General features: G+C 40.3%; 1 protein-coding gene across 31 annotated transcripts in view; it reads right to left on the reverse strand.

The window, feature by feature from the left end:
• The window catches only part of NRXN3 (neurexin 3), a 1,690,724-nt gene that overhangs the window by 1,040,705 nt on the left and 634,132 nt on the right, over positions 1-15,887 (reverse strand). For 23 of the 31 annotated variants that reach the window (XM_032180336.2, XM_032180330.2, XM_058429919.1 and 20 more), the window contains 2 exons: positions 7,602-7,805; positions 1,104-1,130 (listed from right to left, as the gene is read on the reverse strand). In XM_032180336.2, coding sequence (XP_032036227.1) covers positions 1,104-1,130; positions 7,602-7,805 — 231 coding nt within the window. The remainder of the gene's footprint in view (positions 1-1,103; positions 1,131-7,601; positions 7,806-15,887) is intronic. The other 8 variants (XM_058429925.1, XM_058429924.1, XM_058429914.1 and 5 more) reach the window with 1 other exon arrangement.

Genomic DNA, 15,887 nt, shown 5'->3' on the forward strand with positions numbered 1-15,887 from the left:
TATGGGTAGAAGCGATGTTTGTTACTTCCAGGCAAGGCAATAAAACCTACTGCACAACCACCCAAGCTCTCTCTCTCTCTCTTCCCTACGAATACAGCCAGAAGTAAAGAACTCTGAGGTGGTGGACCCACCTCATGGAAGGATCCTAGATCCCTGAATTACCTATTTGAAGAGAGCTGTCTGGGAAAACTGACCAATTAGCATTGGACTTTGACTGAACAAGAAATAAACCCTTCTTTTGTTGAGCCATTATAATGTTGTGATTGCTTGTTACAGTAGTTAGTATTAATAAGCCTAATATAATATGCTATAGTACTCAAAGCATATTTCTTCCTTTTTTCCTTTCATCATCTAGGCCTATTCGTTCTCTTGTGCCTATTCTTCCTATTTATCTTCATATTCCCCTTCTATGTTGACTTAAGTTAATGTTTACTGCTAAGGAAGAGGAAGAAATACATGAGTAGTTTTTATCCTGTGCCTTGTTAGGACCCTTCTTCAACAACCAGGGTATCTGAATGGGATAAGGTGAAAATAATACTACAGTTCTTCCTTTTGCAGAGACTGAGTGTGTCTCAAGTCTTTGGTTAAAGTGTTGCCTTATCACCAATAGCAGTGATCTGCCCACCCTGCTAGAAGTTCCCAACAGAGATAAATACCAGGAAAGAAATGTCAGATTTGGCAGCCACCTGTGGGTCAAGAACTGTGCTTTTATTTTCTAAACTGTTTGGTAGTGGAGAAGTGCATGCTGGTTGCCCTAAAGCTTTTTGTTCACTCTCAGAGTTACCTCCCAAAAACAATAAATTACCATTTCAACTTGATTTTTCATTATTTCATTATTTATGTGCCCTTGCCTTCTTTTCTTCATATAGAGCAAATGCAAGGAAAGTAAAGAGGACCTGCCCTCACTTCAGAAACCACACCCCAAACCACACTCAGCCCTTCACCCTCACCCAGCCCCCCATCTTCTTAGCCCCAGATCCCCCCAACTCCATTGTTAAAAGAAAAAATAATTTAAATAAAAAACAGCTCATAAAACAGTAAACAAAATAAAGTCAGTTTTTTTTTTTTTTAAAGTACAAAATGAAACTTGAGGGAAAACTTACTGGAGTTACAGTTTATCCTGATACAGTCTAGATGGGGAAAAATAAATGAAAGATGAAATTGCATCCTTCAAGGTAACAGCTGCAGACATCCAAAAACAATCAGTCCACCCTTCCGGGGACAGACACACGTAAGAAATGTGGCCATTTTATATATATACAGTATGTACAAGTTTAAGGGTGGGTGTATATGTACAGTATATTATTTAGTAAAGTTGGATACATATATATATACACACACACACATATATATACACATATGTATAGAGATATATACTGGTATACATATATATCCACAGTAGACACCAAGCATTTTTTTTTTTTTTTTTTTTTTTTTCAAAAAAAGCTATTCATTTATATAAAGTATTTCAAACCTGGACTTTGAAATATTAATTTTGTTAAACTTGGAAAAATAGGCAATAATTCCCCCACCAAATGCAGGTTATATTCTATTTTCCTCTATAATTTATTTTCTTAAAATTCGTTTTTAAAGTAGCATTAACACAATTTTTGTATTAGTATTCCAAAGATATATCACCAGTCTGATTGTATCATTTTAAAACCATGAAGTTCCTCAGTGAAGTATTTAACCCTTTCTCTTTTTCTAAAAACAAACTCCCTCCACCCTCTCCTTAGGTTGGGCCCCAAATGCTATAGAAATTTGGGTAGGCAGACTTGCCGTCTTCCTTAATGGTAAGGAAAGGGTTAACACCACCTGGTCATTTCCTGTCATAAAATGGCCACTTGCAAACAGCTAACCGCACAAACACCCATCCCAGATTTTAGACAGGTGGGGTCGGGTGTAGGGTCAAAGGAATTGTATGATGTTATCACAATGAATTGGGTTCTCTGATTGCTAGTGATTCAAAGGCTCCCAGATCAACCCCCCCGCGCAGCCCATCTCTGTCTTCCTGCCTGAATACGCAGACTGAATCAAGTGCCCACAGCATTCAGGGAGAAGGCAAGACAGGCACGTGTGGAGGAGGTCTCGGCACCTTTGACATCTTGAGTATTTCACTCTGTGATTCTGCATCTTGAGGAAAGAAAATTTCTTGGTTTTGGTTTCACTTTTTTAAATGGGAAAGGGAGGGAAGAAAAGAGTGACCAACTGGCCAGAGCCAGTAATCAGACAAGGTATTCTGTGCCAGAGATCAGCATATCTATCATTGTATTAATCTCTGCTTGGGAGTCATGGACACACAACATAGAAGTCCTCGAGTAGAATCAGTGGGCGTAATAGGGGACTGGGCAGAAAAGGTGAGAGAAAGGTCTCAGGTTAGTTGTTACCAAGCTGCCCAGTTCAGCCTAAGGTTGGTTTATCATGGTGGAAATTCCAATAAGGATTTGTTTACCGTTATGTACTAAGAGGTAGAAGGGAAATGATTTTTTTTTTTTTTTTTTAAAAGAAAGGTAGAGGGGAAAATACAGTCACAAAATACTCTTCTTCTGCTTAAGGTTGACCCAGTAGTTTTTAGAGGACTTGTCAAGGATGATGCCACCATTTGAATTCCCCAAAGTGAATGATTTTAAAGGAGCAAGAATAAAGGGGAGAATGAAGCTACGTGAAATCTGGAGAGGAGCGATTTAAAGCACCCAGTTATTCTAAGGAAGGAGGCAGAATGCTTATTTGTTCCCGAGAAGAACATCTCTTGAGAAAAATCTGGGTTTGGTTTCGTGCGGTTAGGTTTGTCATGTGTCGTCAACCGCAACAGAAAAGTGGGAGCAAACAGCCCTGGAGCAACCGGTACGATCACCAGACAGAGGAGGCCATGCCCCTGGTGAGGATTGGAAGGAGGGAGGGCAGGGAGGGAGGAAGAGGTGATGGCTTCAGCTAATGACTGCACCTACCACCACCCAAAGCTGGAGAAATGCCCCTTCCTGACATATTAAAGAGAGAGAGGAAACTGGTGTATGGGCACGCTTATGAGAGAGGAAGAGTGAGCCTAAAGCAACAAACCCAAGGACTGCAAACAATAAGTGGGTTTTGTCTTCGGCTTCTGCGTAGCTGAGGATTTTATTATTAGACAAGAAGCTGGCCTAGTGAGAGGTGGTGGCTTGGGCTCATCTTTCTGGATCACCCAAATGATTTCATGTAAAGTGGATGGGGTCTTTAAACCAATGTAAGAGCTTGGCGCTTTCAAGATGGCAGACAGTTTGTTTACTTTACATCAATATGTGAAGAACTACTTTGTTATTTTACCTGAAGAACAAGTGGTTTGACAAGGAAAATCTATCCCAGAGCCTTCTTGATAGGCTCTGAGGGGGTGTTCTTGTTACTGAATGTGTATGTATATATGTATAAATATGTGTGTGTGTGCATGTGTATACAGACACACACACACACATACACATTTATATATGTGGTTTTTTTTTTTTTTAAATAAAAAACACGAGTCAAAGAACTGAGTTGGGAAGGCAATTTCCGTTAAATCTACGTTTGGTAGCAGCCAGATTTTTGCTTGAAAAAAGTCTGCCTAAGTCTTGGCATATCTTTTGATGTGTACGTGTTCATATATCTGTGTGTTGCCTGTTTTAATTTTGTTTTGTTTTAAATCATGGTAAATGATAGAAAGTGTTTCCTTTTTTTTTTTTTTTTTTTTGAGACAGAATCTCACTCTATTGCCTAGGCTTGAGTGCAATGGTGAGATCTCGGCTCACTGCAACCTCCACCTCCTGTGTTCAAGTGGTTCTCCTGCCTCAGCCTCCCGAGCAGCTGGGATCACAGGCGTGCACCACCATGCCCAGGTAATTTTTGTATTTTAGTAGAGATGAGGTTTCATTATGTTGGCCAGGCTGGTCTCCTGACCTCGTGATGGGCCAACTCGGCCTCCCAAAGTGCTGGGATTACAGGCGTAAGTGTCTGTAATTATAGATTAAGGCGCCTGGCCAAGAAAGCTTTTCTCATTGTTGAGCTTTGGGTCGATCATGGAAGAGGTAAATGTTTCTAAGAGCTGTGTGTCTTCATTAATGTGTATGGTAAACAGTAGTAGCAAGTCCACCTTTCCAGAGAGAGAACATCTGGAGAATTCAAATGCAATTAACCAAACTACACGCCACTCCCTCAGAGTCTGCCATTGAAGAAGGGCTCCTGGCACTCTGCTAAGGATCTTTTCAAGGTTTTGTCCATATCAACTGTCTTTTCTCTAGTGCAGCTCAATTCAAACTGGGCACTGAGGAAAATAGAGATTCTCTCTGTGTGTTTCAAAGGTGACCATCATAAAAACAATTGGAAGCCATTAAGACTGACACATCATTGACCCACAGTGCTGATCTGTGAAGGGAACAAATAACGCAGGCTGATATAGCAGTTTAGAGACATGGGTTCTAGTTCCAGCTCTGTCTCCAACTTTTTATGTAAGCTTTGAAAAGTAATATATTTCTGTCTGTGCTACACATCTGTAAAAGTAAGCATAAAAACACTTGCTTGATTTATCTCACAAAATTATCATGAGATCATCATTAATCTCATGAGATCCATGAGATCATGAGATTAAAATAAGGTCTTTTAAATCTTTAAATATGCTGTAATAATAAAATGTTATAGCTTATAATTCTAAAGGATCAAAATATGGTTGATCAATAGTCAACCTCACAACTTTTTAAAAGTTGTGCTGAGTTACAGGATATTTCTCATACCCATTAGCACCACATATGGCTGCCTGCAGAAGATAAAGCCATTGGAAAACCCTACTCTCCTTGACATTTGGAAGATATGTTACATCAGAGAAATATATACTAGGCTTTTATATCATGAATGCATATGTGTGATCAATTTGAAATAAACTAAAATATTGTTAGTGCACGGGCTAGAAAAAAAGACACAACTTGAATAGAGTGAGTGAGCAAAGTGATCATTTGAAATTAATTTTGGTGGAACGCATGTGAAGACAAATTCTACTTGGATACATTTTCTTCTATAATTGAGAAAAATGAAATACAAATTCATGGCAAAGAGAAACAAAATATTTACAAAGGGGTATATTTTGGGGAGGGGACGGAAGGAAAACCTTTAAACAAGGCATGGATATGAAGAGCTGCATTTACACAAGCATAAGAGTTTAAGTTCAGTTTTCCATGTCAGGTTGGAAAGAAAGTTAAATAAATTCAAACCAGTAATTATGATGAACCTATCCTTTGGTGTAAAAAAATTAACTATGGCTTCTGGACAAGCACAGTGCTCTCTACAGAGAGGCTACCTCTCTTTTGCCTGAGATGGTTCAACTCAGCAGGAGCTAGATTGAAATTGCAACAAAAGAAGCCAAGGGGGGGGGTGGGAAGCAAAGTCTGTTGGAAAAGCACATCTCTCAGACTTTGACTAGAGTTTAAAACACAAAAATTATGCTTCTAGAAATGCATGTGGGATGTATGACCAACTAAAGGTGTATGTGTGTGTGTGTGTGACGATGAGAATCTGTACACTTATTTCCTTATTTCTTATACACTTTTATTTCTACCCCCACTGACCCCAGTTTTTCCTTCTAAGATGTGAGACCTGTCAAAGTTGACACTCTAATCTTTACTAAACAACATCTAATGGGGAAAAAAAAAAAGTCTGTTTAATGACACTGTGTACACTCCCTCAGGATCCCATGGGGCTGAATCATTCTCATATGTTTGTCTCTCTCTGACTTTGAAGTAGATCCAGAGATAAAAATTGTCTTCATCATCTTTTTCAGTGAGCTAGTTATGGGTTTGTATTTGGTTCTGGTTTTTTATTTTTTCTGTTGTTTTTTTTCTGAGAAGGAGATAATCAGCTGCTGGCTGTTGGTTTTAGGTAACACACTCTTATATTGATTTAAGTTGGGGAGGATGGTGCAGGGATGGAAGGTAGTAGGGTCGGGGTATGCCAGTCTCTGTAGGCTGCTCAGTACGCTCTGTTCTCAAGGCTGTTTGCTATGCGGGCCGCAGGCTTTGGGCCTTTGAAGGGTTGAATACCATCTTTTGATTTACCATGGTTGATGGCGGGGAGGATTGGAAACTCAGGAACACACGGCACACAAAAAGATCCAGCAAAAGAAAAAAATATAACCTAAAATGACCAAACACACACATACACAAACAAAAGAAAAACCAAGAGACACACTGACAACAGAAATCAAATGAAGTTGCACAAGAAAAAGGGCACAGTACTGTAAACAGTGCAAACTAGAAGAAAAACAAAAGACATAACTAAAGAAGTCACTGCTCAAAACAGTCCTTTGTGTCCCAGAGATTTTAGGTTTATGGTGTAGGCATTTTCCAAGTGTGTCCAGTTGACCTGACAGCAGATAAGATTGGTATGGATTCAAAAACCCCACCTTCCCACCAGGACATCTGGGCCTACATATGATCTTGCATCTGGTACATTTGTTCATCATTTTTTCTCCATGGCTCTGACAAACCATTTCACTGAAATCTTTATAAGATATCACTATATCCAAACATATTCTATGTACCCAAATAAATTCACTAGCTTAGAAAGTTTGGACCCAGCTATCTCACTAATCTTATCAATGCTGGGTATTGACTTTCTGCTGATTAGAAACAGCAGAAATGGAGGGTTTGTTTTTTCCTTGCCAGAAACCAAGAGGACCCCAATCTCTATAGAATATCAATCAGAATTCAGTAAAGGTCAATAGCAGAAGAGAATATGAGGCCATAAAAAGGAAAATTTCCAAAGATTCTGTTATAGGTAATTACAATGAAAGAGAAAATCCTATTCTAATAAAGCCACAAATTTGAAGTCATAATTTTTCAACTCTGCGGTAAAATAGATATGTATTATATGAGAAGAAGAGGGTTATTAGTGAGTGATAGTACGAGGTAACAATCTTTGCACAAGGAGATGCTGAGTGATGGTTAAGAATGTCAAGAAGAAAAATGGGTATACGTATCAGGAGACACATTTTCCTTCCACGTGTCACAGGCTCTCAACTTAGGGAATTATTTTCCAAGGGAACAACAATCTACTTGTCCTCCCTCTAGAAGAAAGTCAAAGGAGATATCAGTGTCATCAAGGCCACCAGAATTCTCCATTTGAATAGTAACTGTGTAGCTAGAAACAATGTACTTCTCACCCTACCCACATAGTTTAATTTCCTACAACCCCACCGTCAACATTTTGCCTCCACTTCCTGCCCTGTCCCTGCCCTCAGCTTTGACTGTTTTGAGTGGTGACTGAGGAGCTGGACTTATGGGAATATGATTGATCAAAAGATGGACCAAAGTAGCGTGTTTTACACAAAGCTAAACGATTCCAAAAAACCAAGAAAGGAAACTTAGAAAACAAATAATCTAGTAAAGAAATCACCACTGTCAGAAACCAGAAATTGACATCAAAACCTCATGCAGAAACAAGGAGAAGGTGATTGTTGCTGTTGGGTTTTATCCTGGGTCTATTAAACAAGAGGTGAGCAGCTAACTTTCAAGAAACAAACAAAGAATTCAATCAAACCAATGAAAATCAGAAAAGAAAGGGAAGACAAGCCCAAACGGAGTGGCAGAGGGTACTTCATACGATACCTAAGTTAACCATGAGCTTGACACGCCCCCCATCCAGCTCCAGACGCAGGGTGTCAGCAGAGTCCCTGGAGGTCGTAGCCACCAGCAGCCCATAAGCTCGCTGGGACATGAAGCGGAAGGACACATCCTCTGCCTCAGTATGCATGACCATGGGCATGATGATCTTCATGTACATGCTACCATCATAGCTCAGGATGGATGCCTCTGCCAAAGAAGAATGGAGAAGATCGTTAGGATGACGGATGTTACAGTTGCCAAATACCCCTTTGCTTTCAGGCTAAGCAGAGCAGAGAGGGTGCCAGATTTGTAGCCTAGTGACTTGTGTTTGATGAACCCTTGTTGTTGCCCCTTTTTTATCTGTGTTACCCTGGGCAGACCACTTAAACTCCGAGGCTCTATTTCTTCATTTGTAAGGGGATTATGATGACACTGGTACCTGCCCTACCAGGCTCATAGACTTGTGAAGGGTACCAAATTAAATAATGGATATGAAGATATTTTGAAAAAGTCAAAACGCCCCCACAAATAGTATTGTTTGCAATTCTGTATGCAATAGATAAAACACAAGTACATAAAACAAAACTTAGAATCCCTGTATTTCATGAAGAATAGGAGAAGAGAAGCAGTTTATAACCACCAGAGAAGACAAATCAATATTTACCAGAGAGCTTTTAAAGGAAGGAAAAAGTAGCACCATGGTCTGGCATCATAACATCCCCAGTGTCCAGCCATTGTAAGAGTTTGGCCCATACAAAAAATATCTGATAGAGGCAGAGTTAGAACAATAACATAAAGCTAATGACACCCTTGAAAAACTCATTTTACTTTTATTCAAGTAGGGAAAGAGGAAAACTGACTTATTTTCATTTTTTATTTTTTTGAGACAGTCTCACTCTGTTGCATAGGCTGGAGTGCAGCAGCGTGATCTTGGCTCACTGCAGCCTCTGCCTCCCTGGTTCAAGCAATTCTCCTGCCTCAGCCTATCGAGTAGCTGGGACTACAGGCGCATGCCACCATGCCCGGCTGATTTTTAGATATTTTGTAGAGATGGGGTTTTGCCATGTTGGCCAGGTTGGTCTTGAACTCCTGACCTCAAACAATCCACCCACCTTGGCCTCCCAAAGTGCTGAGATTACAGATGTGAGCCCACTGCACCTGGCTGAAAACTCACTTTTATTTGATACCTTCCTCAGTCTAAGGTTACTGACCATTTTTTACCTCAATTAACACTATAGTGTGATTCTATTATTCCTACTTTCAGACAAGAAAACTAAGACTTTTTATTATTATTATTATACTTTAAGTTTTAGGGTACATGTGCACAACTTGCAGGTTAGTTACATATGTATACATGTGCCATGTTGGTGTGCTGCACCCATTAACTTGTCATTTAACATTAGGTATATCTCCTAATGCTATTCCTCCCCCCTCCCCCCACCCCACAACAGGCCCCGGTGTGTGATGTTCCCCTTCCTGTGTCCATGTGTTCTCAGTGTTCAATTCCCACCTATGAGTGAGAACATGCGGTGTTTGGGAAAACCAAGACTCTTAAAGGGGTATGTTATTATCCCAAAGTCACACAGCCTCCCTGGATTTGACTCAGTATATCTGATACCAAGTCCAGGGACTGTTTTGAAACACTATGATGTGCAACATGTGAATTTGTTTAAACATTCACTAGGCAAATAATTTTAGAAAACACAGGAAGAGAATATCACTCACATTCCTAGGAAGCAAACCAGTCATTGGGTTCAGTATCTGTCACTGAGTAGGTCTTTACTAAATATTTGCTGTTGTCAAATATTTGCTACCTACATGCACTATGGAGAATACAAAGGTGAAACAGACAAGGTCCCTGTTCTAAAGGGAGATACAGAATGCACAAGTAACTGTACTGGAACATACAAGTGGTTAAATGACACAGGAAATAAATACAAAGCAAGTAACATTCAGAGGAGGGAAGCTGAAGGATGAAAGCAATTAAGGTAGATGGGATAGAGTCTGTGCTGGTCTTGGTAGATGGGTAGGGATTGTAATGAAAGAAGCAATGGCATCATATTGAACAGGTAGATCAGGTAGTATCTCTATAGACATAAAGGAAAGAAAGAAGGAGGATGCTCAGATTAGAACAAACTATTCAATTTAACAGAAACATCTGATGTGGTTTGGTTCTGTGTCCCCACCCAAATCTCATCTCAAATTGTAATTTTCACAATCCCCATGTGTCGAAGGAGGGGCCTAGTGGGAGATGATTGGATTGTGGGGGTGGTTTCCCCCATGCTGTTCTCATGAGTTCTCACAGTATCTGATGGTTTTGTAAGTGTTTGACAGTTCCTCCCTTCACATGCTCTTTTCTCTCCTGCCGCCCTGTGAAAAAGATGCCAGCTTCCCTTTCCATCACGATTGTAAGTTTCCTGAGGCCTCCCAAGCCATGCAGAACTGGGAGTCAATTAAACTTCTTTCCTTTATAAATTACCAGTCTCATGTATTTATTTCTTTTTCTTCTTTTGAGACGGAGTCTCGCTCTGTCATCCAGGCTGGAGTGCGGTGGCACGATCTCGGCTCACTGCAAGCTCCGCTTCCCGGGTTCGTGCCATTCTCTTTCTTCAGCCTCCCAAGTAGCTGGGACTACAGGTGCCTGCCACCATGCCTGGCTATTTTTTTTGAATTTTTAGTAGAGACGGGGTTTCACCGTGTTAGCCAGGATGGCCTCAATCTCATGACCTCTTGATCCGCCCTGCTTGGCCTCCCAAAGTGCCGGGATTACAGGCATGAACCACTGCGCCCGGCCTCACGTATTTCTTTAGAGCAGTGTGAAAACAGGCTAAAACAGCATCAGACATATATTTTTAAAAACGGTTATCATGTAAGGTAGTTTGAGACCAGAATAAAATCAAAGGACTTGGATATCTACTGGAAAGTAAATGGTTTTAGATTATGAGATACTATGATATATTCTTCTGTGCTTACTGATTGCCAGGCACTATTCTAGGTGTTAGACATAACAGTGAACAAAAGACAAAAACACCCCTACCCTCATATCTAGAAAGAATTGAAACAGGGAGAAACAAGAGTCAGGCAGACCACAATGAAGGGTCCCAAAATAGTCTGTGTTGTTATCATACCCCTACCCTGTTTAGATACCACACAAAAAATGAAAAGTAATATAAATGCACTTATGATGTTCCTGAAAATCAGCCATCTCCCAGGTAAAACTCATGACATGCTAATAGCTGCACATTACAATTTGCAAACTGTAAAGGGATTACAGATAAAAGTGTGACAGTTGCAAACACCATTACAATAAGACATATTATGAAGATCTCTTCTTAGATTGGAAACAATCGAAATTTAACACATGATCCAGATGTGAAGCAAAATGAAACAAATCTTTTACCTAAATCAAAAGAAGATCAATAATGATACCTAAAATTGAGCATTTACTATTTGCCTGGTGCTTTCTAAGACTTTATATGCATTAAGAAGTCATTTAATCTTCAAGAACACCATGAAGACATTTTTATCACATTTTCTAGATATCAAGTAACGTGGCTAATAAATGGCAGAGCTGGGAGTTGCATGCAGGCAGTCTGATTCTCCCAGCTGTATACTTAACAGTCCTGCCAAATTGTCATAGAGCTATGCCTGGATCACACCCATATTTCCAAGCACCAAAGCACATCCATAACGCTTCATGATAGAAGTTCTTGTGTTTGTATGTGCATGCATATACAAACAAGCCATTCATTAAAGTTATATATTATAAATATGCAAAATTTTTATTTCTTCTATTCAGATTGCATAATCTCCATTGTTCTATTTTCAAGTTTGATTATTGATACGATTTGGCTGTGTCCCCGCCCAAACCTCATCTTGAATTGTAGTTCCAATAATTCTCACATATTGGGGGAGGGACCCAGTGGGAAATAATTGAATCATGCAGGCAGTTTCCCCCATACTGTTCTCATGGTAGTGAATAAGTCTCATAAGATCTGATGGTTTTATAAGGAAAAACCCCTTTTGCTTAGCTCTCATTTTCTCTCTTGTCTACCATGATATAAGACAGGCCTTTTGACTTCTGCCATGATTGTGAGGTGTCCCCAGCCACATGGAACTGTGAATCCATGAAACATATTTTTCTTTATAAATTATCCAGTCTCAGGAACATCTTTATCAGCAGCATGAAAATGGACTAATACAGTAAATTACTACTGGGAGTGAGGCACTGCTGTAAAGATACCTGAAAATGTGGAAGCAACTTTGGAACTGCAAAGGATTCAAGAGGTAACTTGGGTGTCATTAAAAGCATTCAGTTTTAAAAGCAAAATAGAACATAAAGGTTCAAAAAAATTGCAGCCTGACAATGTGATAGAAAAGAAAAACCCACTTTCTGAGGAGAAATTCAAGCCAGTTGCATAAATTTACATAAGTAATAAGGGGCCAAATGTTAATTGCCAAGACAATGAGGAAAATATTTCCAGGGCATGTCAGAGACCTTTATGGCAGCCTCTCCAACCGCAGGCACCCCAGAGGCCTAGGAGGAAACAATGGTTTCATGGGCTGAGCCACACACCCCTGCCCCTCGCTGTGTGCTGCCTAGGGACTTGGTGCCCTGTGTCCCAACCACTCTAGCTATGGCTAAAAGGGGACAAGGTAGAGCTCAGGCCGTGGCTTCAGATGGTTCAAGCCCCAAGACTTGGCAGCTTCCATGTGGTAGTGAGCCTGCGGGTACACAGAAGTCAAGAACTGAGGTTGGGAGCTTCCACCTAGATTTCAGAGGATGTATGGAAATGCCTGGATGTCTAGGCAGAGATGGGCTCCAGGGGTAGAGCCCTCATGGAGAGCCTCTGCTAGGGCAGTGCCAAAGGGAAATGTGGGGTGTGAGCCCCCACACAGAGTCCCCACTGGGGCACTGCCTAGTGGAGCCATGAGAAGAAGGCCACTGTCCTCCAGACCCCAGAATGGTAAATCCACTGACAGCTTGCACTGTGCACCCAGAAAAGCCCTACACACTCAAAACCAGCCCATGAAAGCTGCCAGGAGGGGAGTTGTACTCTGCAAAGCCACAGGGGTGGAGCTGCCCAAGGCCATGGGAACCCACCTCTTGCATCAGCATTACCCAGATGTGAGATATGGAGTCAAAGGAGATCATTTTGGAACTTTAAGGTTTAACGACCGACTTACTGGGTTTGGGACTTGAATGGAGCCTGTAGCCCCTTTGTTTTGGCCAATTTCTCCCCTTTGGAATGGCTATATTTACCCAATGCCTGTACCCTGAATGTATTTAGGAAGTAACTAACTTGCTTTTGATTTTACAGGCTCATAGGCAGAAGAGACTTGCCTTGTCTCAGATGAGACTCTGCTCTTTGGACTTCTGAGTTAATGCCGAAATGAGTTAAGACTTTGGGGAACTGTTGGGAAGGCATGATGGGTTTTGAAATGTGAGGACATAAGATTTGGGAGGGGCCAGGGATGGAATGATATGGGTTAGCTGTGTTTCTACCCAAATCTCATCCTGAATTGTAGCTCTCATAATTCCCACATCTTGTGGGAGGGACCTGGTGGGAGATAATTGAATCATGGGGGCAATTTCCCCCATGCTCTACTCATCATAGTGAATAAGTCTCACAAAATCTGATGGTTTTATAAGGGGAAACCCCTTTTGCCTGGCTCTCATTTTCTCTCTTGTCTGCCACCATGTAAGAGGTGACTTTTACCTTCCAACATGATTGTGAGTCCATTAAACCTCTTTTTTCTTACCAATCACCCAGTCTCGGGTATGTCTTTATCAGTAGTATGAGAACAGACTAATACAATTATTTTATCTTCTGCCAACTCTAATCTACCATTGAGCTCTTCTAGTGAATTTTTCATTTAGGTTTTTGTACTTTTCAACTCTAAAATTTCTATTGGAAGACAGATGAATAGACGTATACAATATGTATTAAAATTTTTATTATTTTATTATCTACTTGATGAATCATTGTTCTCATTTTCCTTTAATTTTTAAGCATAATTTCCTTTAGTTATTTGAATATATTTATAATAGTTACATGTATTCTTTGTCTACTAAGTCCAATATATAAGCCCGCTCAAAGGCAGTTTCTATTGCCTGCATTTATTTCTGTGTATGGGTCACACTTCCTGTTTATTTGCATTCTCCTTTTTATCGAAAGCTGGACATTTTAGATAATACATTGTAACAAGTCTGGACACTAACCCTGTTCCTCTAGGTTTATTTCTAATTGTTTGTTCATATGTTCATTTATTTAGTGATTTGATAGACATAATTCTGAGACTTGTATATTCTCAGCAGACGGCTCTCGTCTCCCCCCTCAGAAAGGTTCTCCTGTTTTTATCTTTTGGCTTGCCTTCCTGTGAGTGCTGCCCCTGTATCAATATAAGTAACTTATTGATCAAATACTGTACTTAAGCCCCCTTGGTCAGTTAGATTTTTACCCTTTGTCTGTTGGATATGTGTGACTTGGAGACTGCTTTGAGGAAGTTTATGATCTTGCCTCATGTTCGGCCAAGGACTATTAGCTTAGAAATTATCCTCCCATCATTCTTGAGAAGTTTCAGCCTTCAGAATAAATAGTCTTCCAGACCACCAAGAATGAATGATTTTGTTTTTAAGCTTGTTTTCCTAGGAATAGCACCTGGGTAAGAGTAGCTTATTGTTCAGCCAGTGTTGGTTGAGAGATCATATTTAAGCCTTCTGAACCAATAAGACTCTTCCTCCTGGATGATGCATCTGTATATGGCTTGAGAATGCTTTCAAATCTGCCCTGTGTCTTACTCTAATTACATTGGAGTCGTGTAGCCCTGCAAATATGTACAACTTTCCAGACCCTCAGGGATAAGTGTGATCCCCAGAGGGCTCTTCAGGGCTTTCTCATTCCCTGATTCTCTCTACTCGACTTCTGGCTGCTTTACCAGTTTCCTCACTGCTACTGGTATCATAGAGCTGCCTGCTCCCTATCAGCTGCTTGCCATCATGATCTCCATTGTTTAAGAAAACCCTTAGCCATGAACTTCTCTAACTTCTGTTCCAGATAGTCAGTGACTCCGGGCAGAGTGTAAACTCTTATTGTTATAGTCTGCATCTATCCCTGGGCAGAATTTCTGTGCCATTACATCCCAGTTGGTTGCACAAATAGTGGCCCACTTCCACCCGAGTGACACTACCATTGTATAAATGGGCAGTTGGGAAAGATGGTGGACTCTGGCCTTTTCAGCTTGCCCTTCCCAGCATGGAACCTCTGCCCTATGAGCAAGCTGAGGAAGAAACAATTGGACATGCATTATTATTGGTCTGCCACCATTGGGATAGAGCTTATACCCTATAAACAGGGGCTGGATAAAAGAAGTGAGCCCGATGTTCTTGGCTATGCTTACCCAGAATACCAGTTCTGCAACATGGATCTGGGGAAAATGAGAGGCACCAGTAGCCTGCCCCATCTGGGGTTAAACTGTAGCCCTAGACTGGTAACTGGCAGGTAAGGAAGCTCTTGTCCTTTAGGCTTCCAAAACAAGGAGCAGGGGTGAGATAGGGGATGGGAGCAGGTTATGGTTTAAATGTCACACCTCTCATTTTTCTAACTGATATTTAATAGATGTCTTGAATAAATGTTTTTCCATTTGCCGTGTGTCCTTATGACAATTTTTTAAATGTGTGTCTTAGCTTCTTTTGTGTGTGTATGTTTTAATAATTTTCACCAGATAAACGGTTGTTTCACAGAGAAGGTCTGCCAAGCTCGCTCCTTTCCCACCCATTCCAGCGTTCCTCTATTTTTGGCTATTAAAAATATTTCACATACCTTTCTTCATAAAATTTTTCTTAGTCCTAAATGGTATATATCTGTATTTGTCACAGTAAGCCCATTTCTATTTCTAGAGGATATGAGTAATTAATTTTATTTAATCATTGTGTCATTTTAAAACACATTTTAGTACCAATTTTTGTTTTTACTGTCTGATTGTTTACTTATTGTCTGATTGCTTTTCAATTTCAATAATCAATAACTTCTCTCTAAATTTCCTTCTGACCAGTAAGGGAAAAATCTACCTCCCCACTGGCATTCAGAGGCTCCTCCAAATAAAGGCAGGGATTGGCACTGGAAAATTGAGCAATATGATAATACTTAGAATGGAAAAAGTTTTCTGTGAAATTATTGTGTTAAAAAACCAATCCAGGGAGAAAGAAAATCATAGTATTTACTTTTTTATGTATGTTTCTTTTATCTATATGATGCTTAAATTCTCTTAAAAATAAAAACCACCCTT

The sequence above is a fragment of the Hylobates moloch genome, unplaced genomic scaffold, assembly GCF_009828535.3.
Source record: "Hylobates moloch isolate HMO894 unplaced genomic scaffold, HMol_V3 SCAFFOLD_16, whole genome shotgun sequence".
NCBI classification, from domain to species: domain Eukaryota; kingdom Metazoa; phylum Chordata; class Mammalia; order Primates; family Hylobatidae; genus Hylobates; species Hylobates moloch.